This window comes from Lonchura striata, chromosome 1 (assembly GCF_046129695.1).
Source record: "Lonchura striata isolate bLonStr1 chromosome 1, bLonStr1.mat, whole genome shotgun sequence".
Lineage (NCBI taxonomy): Eukaryota > Metazoa > Chordata > Aves > Passeriformes > Estrildidae > Lonchura > Lonchura striata.
This window is the reverse complement of record NC_134603.1, coordinates 115582212-115599946: the sequence shown is the minus strand read 5'-3', so window position 1 is coordinate 115599946 and position 17735 is coordinate 115582212. Positions and strand designations below refer to the sequence as shown.

The 17735-nt window shown below is 40.9% G+C and overlaps 2 protein-coding genes across 2 annotated transcripts in view; one reads left to right on the top strand and one right to left on the bottom strand.

Annotated features, from left to right (window-relative positions):
• Window positions 1-17735, bottom strand: part of OSBPL10 (oxysterol binding protein like 10) — a 492302-nt gene that overhangs the window by 170107 nt on the left and 304460 nt on the right. The gene's annotated exons all lie outside the window — the stretch shown is intronic.
• The window catches only part of CMTM8 (CKLF like MARVEL transmembrane domain containing 8), a 34787-nt gene continuing 23204 nt past the window's right edge, over window positions 6153-17735 (top strand). The window contains exon 1 of the mRNA XM_021525871.2: window positions 6153-6340. Within this exon, the coding sequence (XP_021381546.2) occupies window positions 6173-6340 (168 nt within the window). The 5' untranslated portion in view covers window positions 6153-6172. The remainder of the gene's footprint in view (window positions 6341-17735) is intronic.

Here is a 17735-nt window from a genome sequence, read left to right as displayed (position 1 = left end):
CCACTATGTGGTGAACTGTGTCCTCTGTTAACATTTTCCTCTTCTGTTAATGGATAGATGTCACATGTCTGTACTCCATACTAACAGAAAGGTTGTGTCAACCAGTCTGAGGAGCAGTAAAACATCTGCCTGCGCTTCTCTGCCTTCTCCTTCCACTGTTGTGTTCCCCAAGATTTAGGTCAGTGCCCTGCCAGGCTCAGTTCTCTTCTCCTGCACTTCAGCCCCCTATGACAGAGCATGTACACTCTGGCACCTCACCCCTGTCAGCTAGCACCTTTCTCTGCAGATCCTGCAGTCAGCCCACTGGCTTCTTAACTTTCTCTGGATGATAATTTTTCCACCCTTAAACCTTGCAGTCCATCTGCATAAAGTTGATTCTCCCTGTACAGCAGTTTCATTACCAGTTTTCATTGTCCAGACAGAGCGAGATACATGAGATCCTTTATTCTGCTGCCACTCCAGGAGATGTGTCAGGCATTGGTACTGCATGTGTACTGTACAGCTGGGTGACTAGAGTGTTAACAAGGCTGACACTGTATGGAAATAATTGGAATTAATTTCTGTGGTTTCTCGAATCATTTGGACCATCTTTTGTTGTGTTCTGTATAATAAAGACCACCAAATTTGTCAATGTAAGTCTGGTAAAGAGTACATTTCAAATAAACCTATAGCTTGGAATTATAGATTTAAAATGACGGAGAGTTTATTGTTTTATTTAATAAATCCTTCAAATAGCTAATCATGGTATGTTAAAAAAAATACATTCAAAAAGTTCCGACAACAAAACCAATTTCTTTTCAGTCTGAATTTGTCCTGTTTCAGCTTTTAGCCATAGTATTTGGTTAGGTTTTTACCTGCCATCCATGTCTTCTCTCAGTGTGTATACAGACACAGCAAGCTCATAATTTGGGTTAAGGGACACTTTAAGTCTCAAGCCTGTGTCAAGGTGTTGTACCAACCACAGCAGAGCAACATAGCTGATTGTTTATTATTTTATTTAAGCCTGCAAGCAAACTGAGTTGGCTGTGAACTTTCTCCTTAAACTTGGATGGTGCTGTGATTGAAACCACGGTAGAATTATACAGTCTTTCATTAATTGTCTAAAAACAAATATGGCACTGACAATTGTTGAAGGTGGTTTTTTCCTCCAGCTGTTTTGCACTGGGCTTGGGTGCTGTATAAACATTACCTGCTGAGATTTCCATAAACACTTAGGCAAGCACCACCCTTAGCAAGTAGAAAATGCACGTCTTCAGTGGAAATGTTTATATTCTCAGTGATATAATCACTAGTATGTGTTTGCTCCATAATAATATTTAAAGGTCTGTGGCAGGCTGCTGACCCTAATGAAAGTTTTTATGAGTGTGCCTCAGGGACAGCCTGCCTGGACATGCTCAGGGGCAGAATCAGCTCCCTCACACAACCTGACACCAGACGCTGGAGTATTGGGGTGGCCTCTGATTTGCAGGTGTGAGAAGGCACAGCCACCACCTGTGCTTGGAGCTGTGCTTGGAGCTGTGCTTGGAGCTGTGCTTGCAGGCTTGCTGGAGAGCAAGACGGCCCAGAGCAGCTGGGAAGCAGCCTGGGAAATAAAATGCACACCTGCTCTTGCAGGTGCCCTACAGAGCTAAGGCCCCTAAGCATGAAAACCACAACTCCCCTTCTGAGATTTATGCCTAGACTTCACACTTCTCACTACAAACTCTTTTTAAGTTGAGTAAATGTGCTCTCTGCCCTGAAGTTAAGCACATATATTCAGTGTGCAGGAACAGTGTGTTCTAAGTACAAGTCAGCTCTGAAAGAAGAAATTTTTCCTCAGTACGGCATCTGTGACATAGTTGTGTTGCAGGGCTGGGAGGGATCTTTAGATTCCCAGAGCAGATAAAACAGCTGGTGAAAGCCTAATGCAAAGAAAATACACTCTGTGCTTTTTTTTTCTTAGCACAGTCTCTATCACCACACAGTTTACTTAGTGTTGTGGGTTTCAAAACTGAAAAATAAAATCTAGAAGTCAGTATGTTACTATTCCCAGCACAGAGTTAATTATCTGTATGGCAAAATATGTTGTAAGACAGCTTTCTGGCAGGTAAAATGACTGTGTATCCACAGTCTGGACTCAAGTAAACGTCATGTAAAGAAAGAAATATTTGTGATAAGAGGAGTACAGAACACATACAGCTAAATCCTGCCTTTTCCAGCATTAGGGCTGTAACAAGCATCTGTTAATAAAATCCCATGCACTGTCATTACTTTGATTGCTGTTTGAATTGCTATTGATTTTATGTTTATGAATTTTAGGTGCCCAAGCTGCAAAACAAAACAAGCTTCATGCTCAGTAAACCCATGTACAGACAAAGATTCTCTATGGATTTGCCAAATAATGGCCATTTTGAAAATATATTAATCTCATCTATTCTCTCTCTGTTGCAGCAATATTGGAAGATCCAAGTACCTCAGTCATGAAAACCATCTTTTCTTTGTGAAATATGGATTCCTACACAGAGGTGTTTGCCTTGATTGATCATGTGCCTATGGCACATGTTACTACCAAAGTACAAATCAAGTATTTCTGGTTTGGGTTAGTACAAATCAATTTTTGGTTGTAAGCTGTTGAAGGGTAAAGTATGTTATAAATTATTTACTTGAATACTTTTGTAGCTCAAAACCTAAACTTTGCTAATTCTGAAAAGCCATTAGGAAATTTCCAATAATTTCTTGATTTAATGCTAACTAAAAATATCTCATCCTCAGATTATTAGCACAGTAGGATGTCAAGGGTGAGAATACTTGTCCTGGACATCCGACATAAATCCCCATTTCTTGTGCGAGACCTGGGTTTCACAAAAAGTACAATTCCTTTTTTGCTCTCTTCAGAATAAGTTCCCTTATCTTAGTTAATTTCTAGGTGGTTTAAATACAGTAAGTTTTTGTTTGGACTGAAACCTGCTGATAACCACTGAAAAATTTCACTCATCTTTTATATGTTAATGTGTTTTGCTTACCTAAAAACAAGTCTGAATGAGTTTGACATTTGAAAATTCTAGGATTTAGGAAGGGGGAAGGGAAGCTCTATTTCAAAACCAGAAAAACAGTTCAGGAAATTCCAGTCAGCTCCACTCATTGGACCTGTGAGTCTACTTTAATTAGCACTTCCAGCTGGCCAGATTGTTGCTAAGAAAGTAATTCTAGAGAGCTCGATCAGTAATGTTAAAAATGTTGGCACCTCAGGATTTGAGAACAAAACCAGCTTAAATGGAAGACTCTTGTTAATTAGATAATGAGACATTCAGGAATAATCCCTTTACTGAGAAACCCGATAATACCTTTATCCACTATTCTGTTTTTACTAAAACATTTACATTCACCAAATTGCATTTTTTTCCCTAATCAGAGTTTACTTCCTTACAGCAGTTGACACACAAGAGGTTACAATCTTGACTGGTGTTTAAAAGCCTTGCCTATTCTTCCCTTGAAAGGTTAATTTAAAATAAAGAAATTGGGCCACCTTATTCTCTCTTGGTAGTTCTGTAATAAAAGGTTGATTGTTCAAGCAGCAGCATTCAATTATTCTGTTTCTGATGCTATCTACATGTAAAAAAATCTAGCTAGGCTTAGCTGGTCCCTGAAGGCTTTCCAGCTCTAGCCCTCAGTGCAAGGATGCAAAACAAAAAAATTAGAGCCTCATAATTAACATGCAAAATGTCAAGTATTATGTTGTCAAGTTAAAGAATGAAATTTGCTTCCAGGAATATCAGATACAGAAAAGCTTCTGGAGTGTATACCCATTTTTTAGGGAAACTCTTTCTTTGAACGTGTTTGCTGGAGAAAAATAAGCTAACTAGGGAAATCAGAGTGGCAGCCAGTGTTCAGAGAAATTGCCCACAAGTGTAGCCCTCCAATTCTTGTTGAATTAATAATGATACTAGACCTCTACAATAGACACTGAAAGTGTACAGTATATTAATATAGCTGAAGCAGAAAACAATTGGTTCCCTGTCTGTATTTTTATTTTACTTTTTTTTCTGCCCTACAGGAGCTGGGATGCTCAAACAACAGATGTGCAGACCAAAAACAATGAAATTTATTGCTCTGATTCTGTTGGCTGAAAGAAAACCAACACTGACCCTCATGAGTTTAGGGTATAAATAAAGAGTTTTAAAATTATGCATGAACACTGAAACCAGTGAATAACACCCTGGAAACACGATGAGAATATGCATCCAGCATAAAATAAATCAGCCCTCAAAGGGAAAGTGATGTGAATGGCTCAAACAACTTTGAAATTAGTGTTAATTTTGATAGTGGCATGAACTTTAGCCCCACATTTCCTCACTTTTACTGATCTTCTAGGTGGAAAACTGAAAAGACAGGAATGTCTCGGAATGGAAAATTGATGCTGTTACAATGGATCTTCACAAATAGCAAAAGGGGCATGGCAAAGTAGCTCTGGCATTGGAAGGAACCTTGGCAGTGCTGAACAATCAGATAAAGCACTTTTACTTTCAAGCCAGTTGAAGCAGGCCTCCAGACAGACTAGTGCATAGGTGTGTTCTGTTCCTTTACAATATCGACTCTAATATAAAAGGAAGAGATAAAATAGGAACACAAAAAAAACCCATAATACTGTTAATGTCACAAAAGAAAAAAATTATGGTTTTGCAAAAAGTATAAAATTCCTTGTTTCATTATTAAGGAGTTGTGTTCAGTGGTTTGAGTGTGTAGTTTATTAATGGTCTTTTTCTTTCTTTTCCTAAAAAAAAAAAAAAAGCTATCTGTATATCTTGTTGCATCAAGTGACAGGCATTGTGTTCTGATGACCTGAAGTTCATATTTGCAAAGCTCTGTCACATTTCTTCTGCCATCTTAAATAAAAAAGTCACCAGTGTCTAAAACACTTGCATTGAAAGGCTTCACCAAATTGCATATTTTGACCTAGCAAGAGTTCTTTTCCTAGTAAGAGTATAGAGAGCATGAAGGCTCCACAGAGGCTGAGCCAAGATACACATTCCAAGAAGCCCATGGAGCCTCTACTGTGAGACACTGACACGGTGAGCGAGGCAAAATAATGCACAAGAACAGTTCCTTTGGGTAATTCATGTTTCCTGTATTTCTGGGAGAAACTCTCCCATATTCCTCCTCCTGCCTCCCCAACTGCTTCAATCCCTTGCTGAAAGGTAATACCACAAAATCCAGCCTTTGTTATCCAGTAGGAGAGCAGCAGTAAACAATTCAAGGACAATAGCCACCAGACATGTGGAAAACACTTCATTTTTACTGAATGGCCACAAATCCTTTGCTAATTAGAGTTCCTGAACGTTGAAAACAACTATAACCTGCTTGCTTATTGTTGAAACTCCATGGTTTTTGTGGAATGGAAAATCTCTTTAGAAGCTCTTAAAAGATCCAAAAATGTTTGGACTTGTTTTTTTTTAAAGATGGTACTTTGGACTGGAATACTGAAAAATACAGGTTAAGGAACAGCTCAACACTGCCAGGTAGTATAGGTCAATACTGACTTAATACTTTACATTTCCCAGTGACTTTTATGACCTTTAAAAGTGTTTTGCGTTGTTCAGTCTCTTGGTTATTTGGCAGACCCCAGCAAAGCCCCCATTTCCAGCTCTGGGAGGGCTGTGTTAGCTCCTAGACTCTTGTTCGCCGCCCGCGGCACTTGGCGGCGGTTCCTCTCCCAGGCGATGGCAGCTGGTGGGGACAGCCCCGTGCAGCACCAGCGCGGCTCTGCCAGCCCTTGCTGCCCGTGGAGCCAGGGGTGACAGCCCGAGGGACGACGACGGCCGGCCACGAGGCTCCAAACCGAGCTCGCCCCCGGGCTGTGGCACAACAGTGGCTCAGCTCGGCCGCACTGGAAGCAGACGGGATCCCCAGTGTGTAACAGCCCGCGAGGTCAGGAGGTGGTTTCGAGAGGGGACCCGCTCTGACCCTCGTTCCCTGGCGCTGGGGCTGCCTCGCACGGCAGCGCGGGTCCCGCCGCGGGGGCAGCGGCGGGAGGGCTGGGCGGCCCCGCTCCGGACCCGCCTCCCCGCCCGGGGCCGGCGCCGAGCGCCCTCCTCCTCCCGCGGCCCGGGCGGGGGCTGCCCGCGGCGCCGGGGCCACACAAAGCGGCGAGCGGCGGTGCCTCCGCGCCGCCCGTCCGGCGACAGCCGCGCCGGCCATGGAGCCGCCCGCGCCGCCCCAGGAGCCGCCGCCGCGCCCGCGCTCGCACACCGTCACCACCACCAGCAGCTCCTTCACCGCCGACCTGTCGGCCAGCTCCAGCACCCTCGCCTACGACAAGGAGTTCCTGCGCACCGTGCCCGGGCTCCTCATGGTGACCGAGATTGTGAGTGGCGCGGAAGGGCGGGGGAGCCTCGGCCGAGCGCTCGGCCGGCACTGGGGTGAGGAGGGATCGGGGTGAGGGACTGGGATGAAGGATCGGGGTGAGGGACTGGGGTGTCCCTCAGCGCATCACCCGCTGCGGCTGCCCAGGGTCCGTGCCCGCAGGCGGAGCGCGGGGGAAGGACGAGCCGAGCAGCAAGAGCGGCTCTACGGCGGGGGCACGCGTCCCGCCTGGGAGCTGGAGCAGCAGCGCAGGGCACACGCGGTGTGTTCAGCCTCCCGTGGTATCTGCCCTATCATCACGTCCCGTAGCGGAAAGACGAGTTTTGGCAGACAGGGAACTGAGTTCTGGAGACTTTTCTGTAGCCGCATTGGTTGTGTACGTTTTGCACTTTATAGCATACAAATAGTCATGATGTGAGAGTTAATTAAACAATTTATCTTTGTTTCCTAGGTCAATAAAAGAAATTTCCTTATGTTCTTAGTGCTTCTCACAGGTACACCTGTGCAGAGTGGGAAACGAATTGACGCCTTTTGGGTTTGGTAGTGAATTTGTTTTTTGCAGGTAGTCCACAAGCTGTAAATGAACATACGGAGGGTCAGGCACTGCTAAATTTGGTCACTTGCCTTAGTGGTAGGCGGTGAACAGCACGACGCTGGGATCCCTCTGAAGGCCCGTGTGCCCACAGTGTGTTGAGCAACAGATACTCAGCATCTCCTCTTAAAAATGTGTTTCATTCCACTCATCTGCACTATTAATAATTAAGGGTCTTAAAAAGCTGGCTGCCCCAACTAACTTTTTGAGTTTCTTGTGTGAAGTTTTTGTTGTGTGGAAGCTTCAAGGATTAACTTATCAGACTACATTTAGTTTTCAAGGCTTGAAAACATTGTGCTTCACCAGAGCAGTGGAATGGCTTTTGGTTTTGCTGACTTCAAAGTTAAAATAACCAGGCGAAGCTCCAGGCTGACGTGTGATGTGGGATCTCTGTCAGGAGCAGTGCCATGGGAGAGAGGATGCACACTGAGATGCCAGATTGCTGTTTAGGCCAATAGTGATGAGGCTGTGAGGTCAGAGCCTGCTCCCAGCTGGTACCCTCTGTGCCAGTGTCCTTGGGAATTCTGTCGATCTCTAGTAGATAGGTGATTGTAGTCTTGTTTTGGCTGTTAAATACAGGAGATGCTTCACTGTCAAAGCTGTGGTAGTTCTGTGAATAAACAAGTTTTTGAAATAATAGCTGCTTTCTTTTCCACTCTTTTCCAGTTAGTAATTACAACAGAGTTATGTACCTTTCTTGTACTTTATCCGAAGAGTGATCCCACTGTAGATTGTTACAGAGGTGCCCAAGGCTTTTCCTGAGCCCTGCTGGAATGTCATATATTCATCCTGGCTGTGAATACTGGATCAGCTGCACTCACATTGAGCTACATGGCCACAGGGCATGGACAGGCTCTTGCTTACTCTTTGTTGGAAGTGTGCCTTCTAGTTTGTGTTGACAGGTGGTGTTGTGCAGCTTACCTTTCTAAACGGTGATGGTGCTTTTTAGGGGGATTTTGTTTCCTCTCAGCTGCTCCTAACTTCTGGAATAATTGTAAAATGTGAAGATGAGCAATTCCTGGCTAAATCAAAGGAACTAATAATAGTCTCTAATGTAGATTAACTTTTACTGGTTTGCAGTGGTATATTTGAGAGAACAGAGAACAGTTCTGATATTAAGCTGAAAGGTGTAGGGCAGTCTTACAGAAGTAGAGTACTGACAGATAGTGCCTTTAAGGAAATACTTCTAATTCTTAACTCCACTTACTTTAAAGCAGCTAGAGTAGCTGTTCTTCTGTAAAATTAAATATATTAGCGAAGACCTTTATATGGAATTAGCTGAAAGAACCCCAGTTATTAAAATCAAATCATGAGTTTATATATGTGTGTATATATATATATATATATATATGTATGTATTTGGCAGTGGGTTTTGGTTAAACATTTTCCACCAGTTTGGTATGCTCTTTTTTTTTTTTTTAATTTTTTTTTTTCCTGCAAGAAAATGTGTTTTAACAGAGCATAACTTCAAAACTTGCTGTGCAGATTCAGCAGTATTAGAGTTGTGTACTCTAAATCAGCCTGTTCTGATGTTGTGCCTTGCCTGCTCTGATTGACCCTTCAGGATATTTCTGACCCTCAGTACTGATGCCCCAGCTTATAGCACAAGCCTTCTCCTAAGGATTTGCAAACCTGTAAATAAATTAGCATGTAATTCAGTCTCAAGAGTTTGCAGCCTGGTAGATCTTTTCCAGTCTAAGCTCTGAGCTCTAAAGAACAGCTGTTGTGGTAGGAGCATCCCTTTGTTTCTGGTGCCCCTTCTCTGGGACACCTGTGACATGGATAGGGAAGAGGACTGCTTTTAGTAATATCTGCTATCAGTGCAGCTACTCATCTGCCAGATCCCATGTCCATGTTAAAGCTGAGCAGGGGGCATTAAACAATGGTGCTGGATGCTCTGAGAGTTTGCACTGTGGGGCTGCATAAATATTTGATTATTGTTGCTGTCAGTCAGCAATGTATATGCAGCAAGAGGGGTGCAGTCTCCTGGCTCTGAAACTGGAGCTCTCTTCTCTGTGTAGGCAAAGGCCAAATCTGTGTTATTCTTTGACCAAAGAGAATTGAAAAGCAGAAAGTTACCACATAAATGAAATATTCCAGCTGAAGGATCTTGATCAGGTTTTGCTCCCACATCCCTAATTTGCATACTGTGAAGATGAATTAACTGCTGTGTGGATTTCCATGTGTGCTGGTAACCACCCTACATCTGCACTGAGACTGTGTTTAATTGCACAGTAAATTCAGCTTAACTGTTCCTACTAAGAGATTCTTTGTAGTCGTGCAAAGCACTGGTCTGCTATTAACTCAGTCTGCTGTTTCAAATGTGTTCAAAATGAGTTAGCTTTATAAAGACAGGTTTTATGATGGATCATGTATTATCCATCCTTTATGTAGCTGTTTTAACACCTGTGTAAATGTGGGATGAGGCTGACTGTGCCTATTCAGCAGTAATAGAGTTATGTACAGCTTAATTCTGCAATGCCTTTTGGTCTAACACTGCACACATCTAGCATGAATGAGCTCAGAAATGCAGCCTGAAGTGTAGGCTAAATTACCTGGTGCTGACAGATTTCCATTGCCTTCGACGTCTGCCTCCATGACCAGAGCAGGTGCAAGGTTTCCTGCCACTCACTTGGAAAGAAATGGGGTCAGTTCATTTCAGTGGTAAGAGCAAAATGTAAAATGCCACTGAGTTTCTGAGAGGCCTTTGAAAACTGGCATAAAACATAACTTTGGTGTATGGAAGGCTGACCAAAGCACTTATATACAGAAGTGGTGCTGCTTGCTGGACAGGGCAGAGGCTTTGACTCTGGAAACTTGCATTTACTGGCCTTAGTTGGCCATTAACTCTGCAAATTAATTTATCTGCATGTCTCTAACTTCTCAGAATTCTCATCCGTTCATGGAATATGTGTACTGATTTTAGTAAGGAGCACTGAGATTAATTTGTGAAAAGTAGTATAGAAGATGTAAGTGGTGTTACACAAAGTCTTTAAATGAGAAAATGAGATGTCAATTGCCTGGGTCGACACTGAAGTAAAAGTACATCATATAAAATAATTGATACTGATTCCTACAGTGTAGCACTAGCAGTCCCCCTGGAGGATTTACAGTTTCAAAATGAGCAAGTATAGCAATTTCTAGAGATATCTTTTGAGTGTTTCTTTTCTGTAAAATGATGGCCCAGAAAAGCTACGTTTATCTTCCTGGGACTTTTATGGCCAAGAAAAATTATGGCTAGTGATACCTTCTCAGAGCTTTAAATCAGCTTCTCAAGTCAAGCATTATTGATCACTTTGGGGAGGTGAAGAGTTTTGTGGTTGCTATGGATGTGGTTATAAAAATATTTACTTTCTAGCAGGATGACATTGATCTCTTCAGATTGTTGCTTCACACCAGTGTATTGCTAGATGGAGCCTCTTGTAAAACTTGCACTACTGATTTCAAGGCTTGTGATGGCTATTTGACCTTGACAAAAACAAATATATATAGCATGGAAAGGTTTAGAAGGTTGTTACTCTGCTGCTGCTGCACATGAGATCTTGTGATGGTGTAAGTTTTAGTTAATTGTACTTTCAGTTACATTTCTTTATGCTGTTCTATGCACATTATTCTTCGAAATGGCCAGAATAAAATAGATACTTGAAATAGAAACCTGATAGGAAGTAATTTACGGCATTAGCACCATGTAAAATTGCAGTTCAAATTTATGTTTTTGGACAATAAAAATAATTTTGATTACTCGTTCATTATTCTTCTTCAAATGTTAGACCTTTGAAGGTTTAATTCATAAAAGAAATATTGTTGACTTTGTTTATTCTAGTAGAATGATGACCCTCAAAATATTAAAAAAATATTGAAAGTTATGTCAGATCTAAGATATTGAGGTTGCCAAAACCAGAACTGGAAATGTGCAAGTATTTGTTCAATATACACTTTTCGCCTTTTTATTTTTGCTCAGAAACTCAACTACAAATATTCAAGTGTTGAATTAACTCAGCAATAAAGTCATATAAATTTTAAGAAAAACAGAAATAATAGAGAGGGGATGATTATGCATATATACACCATCCTCCTCATTCCCTTCAATTTTTTGGAAAAGCTCAGACAAATAGATCAGAAGCATGGAGGGAGTTCCAAAGAGCCTCTTTGCTCACCTGAATGGCAGCAAGACTTTCTCTTCTTTCAGGAACAGTAGAGATTTTTTCTTTTTTCTTATAATGTGATTTTTACTCCAGTCATAGGATGTGTGCTTGCAAGTAGTTGACAACACTGAGCTACCTCCTGACATGTTGAACAAGTGCTTTGCCTAGAGAAGATGTACACAAGCATGATCTGAATATTACTCACTTTGAATTACTGAATGGAAAAAAATCAAATCCTGTAATGACTAATCAGTCACTTCATCCAGCAGCTTCATGCTCCCATGCATTAATAAGAAACCACACAATATAAAGTGCCAGCTCTCTCCTTTGGTCTTGACCAGACAAAACTCTCGCTGAAGTGAGGTTTCAGTTCTGCCTTTTTTAGGTGCTGTTGTTCCACTGCTAACCCTTAGCTGTCCTTAGTGTACTGAATACACTCATCTATATGATTTCCACCTTCCTTTAGGATCATATGGTTATTTAAAGTTCTGTTTCCTGTAAGGTCTTTGGTTTCCCGGACAAGATCAGGGTGTTTCCTTGGGAAGAGAGAACTGTTTGGGGGACACAAGAAAGCAGAACCTTTTGAACATGCTCCAAGTGATGACAGAAACAGTCTTAGGGCTAAAGTGGTAGGAAAACTCCTCTTAAACTGAATGAAGTTATTTTACCAAAGGTCAAAAATGCAAAATATTCTCAATACGTCAGAGTTAAGGTACAGCACGTATGAAATGTCATTATCTCTTCATGAGAAGAATGCTTTAAAGTCATACTTAAACATCTACTTTGTTGTTGAGTGGATAGTGAATATAACAGAAATCCTTCCTCCTCCCTGCCTCCTGAACTCTAGAAATTATTTTTCTTTTGTGCTTGTGAAAATTTTTATGCGCACAAACTTAATTTTAAATAATCTTTTTGGGCTTCAGTGGCCTGTGTGTGTATGATAATGAAATCCTCCCATTATTCCTAATGGAATAGGCAGACCTTCCCATATGCTTAGCTTTAGCATGATGCTGTGGCTGGGTGTGAGTCGTGAGGGTAAATGCTGAGATGACCATCGTGGTCTGAGGACAAAAGTCAATGATATAGTTGCAAAGAGACTGTGACTGCATTCCTGAAAATTGCCTTTTCCCAGATATGCACAGGAGTTGCAGATCCCTGTGTAATCATGCTATAGGAAGACAGTGGTAATGCCAGATACTTGATGGAGATACCTGATAAAGATGAAGACACCTGATGGTGCATTTTGTCCTAAATGAATTCAAATCCCAGGCATGTCTGTGTCTCTCTTCTTTGTGGTTGTTTGTTGTTCAGTTGGGATTTTTTTTCTCCCATTGTGTTATATTCTTTTTATTTTTTCCTTTCTTCACTGTCAGTCCTGCTCTCTGTTTGTAATTATTTATTATACACTGTTAAGACCACAGATTAGAGATCTTGAAGTAGTGTATGCCTACCTAAAAAACCCTGCTTTCTACGCAGTGTATGATGAAGAAGTGTATTTGTTGGCAGCATAGTAAGAATGTGAGCGGGAAAAGGACACAAAGAAATTGTCTATGGGTCACACTGGATTCTTGCAAAATCATTAATGGCCCCCAGGTTTCTGAGTCCATTAGCAAAAAATGCCCTCCATCCCCTTTGGATGGGGGCATTCCTGTGTACCTGGGGAGCCCACTGATGTATCTGCTCTATTCTATGTAGCACCAACAGGCAGGGCTGGAGCAGTGGTGCCTCAAAAATTCTTCTTAAAAATTGAATTCTCAAAGCCACAGAAAAATTCTCTTGGGGACTACGAACCCTTCAGAATGGGAAGTGTGGAAGGAATGATGATGTGTTCTTGTTTGTTGATTGCCTCCTCATTCAGCCTACTGTTCTTTACTGTTCTCTTCTGGGAATAACAGTGCCATATATTTAATTTATAATGGTCATGTAGATAAATATACATATATATGCATATACAAAAATAGATTTTATCTTCATTTTATTTTAAAGTACATATTGTATTTTGTGATATTTCCACACTTTCCCCCTTTTGAATTCCAGGAAAACAGCAGAAAGTGTGTCCTTGCAGAGAGGACTTAGCTCTTTTTTTTCTAGGTTCAAACAGCAAATAGCTTTTAGCAAACATCAGGCCTTTGGCAAGATAATTCTGTTCCTGTGGCCTGAGCCAGTTCCCCGTGGAAGCTGCTGGCATTAATTCACCTGCCAGATCAGGTATAAGGCTCTTAAACTCCAGTGGAGGAGGGACAGAGTAAGGAAAGAACCAAGTCACTGCTTTCAGTGGCACCTGGGACTGGTCCAAGGAAAGTTTGGTGTTTTGCTTATGTTAGTGGACTCAAAGAGGCTGAGCTCTTGGTTCTGCAGGCATTAATACAGTATCTAGACTTTGCCAGACCTCTGCACTGCACAGGCTTGGATCAGCCCTGGGCGTGACTACATTTTTGCCAAGCTAGAGTGCAATATTGAGTGTTTACACTGACCATTTTTGCAAGCTATGGGTGTGCAGATGACACTGATGCAACCATAGGTTTGCTGAGAGAAAAATCTTCAGACCAAAACAAAACCAGTTTCAACAAATTGGTTTTGTTAGAGGCATGCAGCCTGTGCAGTTTGTTCTGGGTAGCCACAATGTTTCTGCTCTGATTTAAGATATGCTAAAATCAGATTTTGTAGAACTGAGCCAAAGTAAGTGTGGTAATAATCAGTAATGTGTCAGTCTCTGCATAGATCATAATCTAGCTATGAAGAATAAATAAATTTAAAACATCCTAAGCAGGACCCTGAAAAGAAGCTATGTGGGAAAAGCAGCCTCTCTGATCATAGTCTGGTAATAGCTTCTTGTGTTTAACTGGTAGCCTAATGTGCATAACTTGAAAGGAAATCTGTCAAGAACCTCTGCTTTATGCTGGAAAATAAGAAGAGTTTGTATCATCAGGTTTAAATGTCACTCCTGTGTCCAGGCGTGTATTTAAATAAATTAAAGGTGAACACTGTCTTTGTACAGATCCATTTATTTAGCCTCAAAGTTGTGCAGCTGCTAACAGGCTCCCTTTTTTTCCCTTTCTATTTTTTTACTTTTTTTTCCCCCATCTGTCCCTTTAATATATATTTTAGCATACGTTCTCTGCATTCAACAATAATGGTATTCCAAAGGCTTCAGCTCCTATGGCAGGTAATAGCTGAATGGGGCAGCACAGTTTTGAGAAAAGTATGAGGAACTGTGGGTGAAACTTAAAAACTGAGATAGTGTTGCAGGCAGGAATTCAGCACTGAGGGACAGGGGAAGAGGTAAAAAAAAAAAAAAAAAAACAAACAAACAAAAAAAAAAACTCTAGCAAAACTAAAACCTCTACATTGTGTCTTTAAAATGACACTTCAACTGATAACATAAGCTTTGGTTGTGCCCAGCCAGAGACAGCCACTGTAGGGTGGACTGACAAGGATCAGGTGAGGGGAGGGCGAGTCTGTGGTGGATGCCTGTTACTACTGCTGTAGGTTGGAAAGCATAAACAAATGCACAGTTGTCCTTTACAGGCTCAGGACACAGCTATGGTACATGCTGGGGAGAGTAGTGCTATAATTAATTCCTTAGTGGGGAAAAAAAGCCTGACAAATGACAGCTTTTGTGCTGATTTGGTTGTAGTTTAATTTGTTAACTGTGATGTACCTTGCTATCGGGGACCCCCATGCACTGTTTCAAAGAGCTTGCATGTGTATAGGTATTTAATTATTAATAATTAACAATTAAAAAACATTATTATGTTATTAAAGTTTTGGAAAATAAGAAGCACCAAAATTAGTTTCACCCTGGCAGTGTTGGTTTCATATTGAATTGTGTGCAGGTACTGGAGTCCAGTCAAAACCTGCTTGATCAAGTTGTTTTTATCAAGAAACTTCTGTCATGGTCATTGCACAGAAGAGCTTTTCTAGGCGTGACTGGGATATTGTGCACACAGCATTGGAGGAAGTCATGTTGTGAGTAAGGAAAGGGATTATTCAAAGGGAGAGGATGGTCTCCTGGCTAATTGCTTCCTTGGAAAATTTGATTTTTATCTCCTGCTTGAACCACAATGTTCCTATGGAATGCTAGACAAGGCAAGTAAGCCCTACATTTCATTGTGCTCACTCTACTCCTTGTTTTCTGAATCCCCATTTTTGGATCTGAGTTGCAGGAAAAGCAGTTATTCTCAGGTGCATCTGAAAGTCAGTTGGAGCTCTGTATTCTAAAGATGCAAAATGCAGTGCTATAATAAACACTGTGGGAAAAGAGTTCTTCAGAAATTTGGCAAGAATTGGATTTTCACTCTAATTTTAGTGCACTGTCTAAAATTGGGATAGCATACTACTCTATCTCACAGAGGTATGTTTAATAGTTTAATAGTTTATTGATGGACTTGTGGGACAATACAGATAACACAGTGTTTTTCAAGAGCCCAAGCAGATGCAAAGCTCTGAGTTGCAGTTCTGCAGGCCACGCAGATAAACAGGCAGAAAGCAAAATAGGGGGAGGCATTCTGAAGGAGGCTCTCCCTTCTGTTTCTGCATGCAGGTAGTGGTGTGGAGAAGGGGAAAGTATGTGGTCAGAAAATTATAGGCTATACCATAATGTATACTTAACCAAGGATAGAATTAAGATGTGTGGAGAACTCGTTTCTGGAAGTGTTGCATACTTAGCTGCAAGCATTTCAACATGTTTGTCCCTCTCTCTCATCCACCCCTCTGCCTCTGTCCCAAGTCCTAATTTTCCATCTCTCTTCTTTGGTGGGTTTGGTTTTGTTTTGTCTCCCTGCCTCATTTCTTCAAGCCCTCTTGTCCAGCAGCTCAAGGCAACTTGCCAAAATCCTTCTTTGTATAATTTTCATCTGCTCTTCTTCAGGCTTGACAGAGAAAATCAATGTAGAAAATGCAGCTTCTACACTAAAAATTTGGCAAATTGTTGTTTTAAGAGAGGAGGTGTTGGGCAACTGAAAGAACAGGCTCTGCTCCTGTATGAGACATCCATCTTTAATGGTTTCATAAAGCTGTGGGTGGACAAAGCCATGAAAAATACCATAGTATTTTAGAACAGTATTAGAAATACTCATAGTGATACAGTGATTTAGGAGGTTGTTGGTGAATATTGTGACATGGTTAGTTCTTGCATTCATCCAGAATGCAACTTTTCTTAAAACAAAAGGCATAATACAGGCTGGACAGAGCTGGATTTTTTGAGACCAATCACAATCTTGTGCTGATCTCAGTGAATGATGAAAAAGGCTGAAAAGCTCTTAAGTATAAGAGATTCAGGCTGCATGGAAAAGCAAGATCCCTGCTGGAATTTCTGATTGATGCTTCAAAGCCTCCCTATGTGCATAAGCCATGTTCATTGGACTGTGCAATACAGTCACAACAGTAATTGTGGATTGCCACTTGACCTCCAAGCTGAAATTATTTCCCATTCCCTATGCTGTTACTAAGATATAGCACAGTACAAATCAATACATTAATTAGAGTTCTTTTTATTTCTTTCCCTAATGCATGAGAAGGAACTTGGATGTCAAATAAAATTCATACTTGACAGAAAGACAGTTGTCATTAGGAAACTACTATATTTAGTTTTGGAAAACCACAATCCTAATTTCACTCTTTTGAGTACATTCTTATATTGCTGGGACTTAACTTTAAAAGGCAGTGTGCAAGAGGAAAGTAATGACCTACCTGAAGAGCTGGCTTCTCTTGTGGTGTTTTTTTCTGTTTGAAACATGAGCATCCATGTAAAGATGTGTAAAAATAATCTTGAACATACAATGCAGATGTGTGGAACTGTAATTTAATGATGAAACTTGCCATGAGTGAAACAGTGGTAAACAGCTCATATTTTACTAGGTTTTCATTGTTCCATATGGTATATTTGAAGGTTTTTTTGTTTAACTTTTCAGTAAAAATGGTAGGAATCTTACCCAGGAGAATGAGGTTTCCAAGCAGTTTTTTCAAACTGGGGATTTCTTCCTAGACTTTGGCAATCGTGAAACATGACCAGACACTTGTACAAAGAACTTGATGTTCTCTCTTTATGCAGTAACAGACAACTATTTAGCAAATGTTTGCCTGAAGTAAGCAAGTCAAGATAATGTGTTAAAGGTGAGATGGGGGTCTCTTGTAAAGTGTTTTACCAGCTCAAGTTAAAATTAAACTGAGTACAGAGTCATAAATGAAAAGGAATTCTCTAAGCTTGGTTACATCTAATTTTCACTTTCTTATTGAGCTGTACAGGGGAATATTAGTCTTGGCAGGGCTGGAGGGAAGAAAAAACACAAACCGAACAAAAAATCCCTCTCCCCCTCAAAACCTCACGAAAAAACCCAACCCACTCTATACTATGCCTGAAGTATTTTTCACTCCAAAAACTGAGCTTAATTTCAAAATGCCTCTTCAATTTAGATCTCAGTTTAAAAAAAAAAAGGTGGAGAAGTGAATTTAAAAAGAACACTTAATTTTGAATTGTGTTGGTTGGTGTTTCTGTAGATTACATATTACATGGACAATGTACACAAGCAAGAAGATGACCCTGACAACTGGTGCAAATACAGTCCAGATGAGTTGATGGGAACAAAATCAGATTAAGATCTAATGTGCACAAACAATATTGTTATGAAGAGAAGGTTATAATGAATCAGTTCTTGATA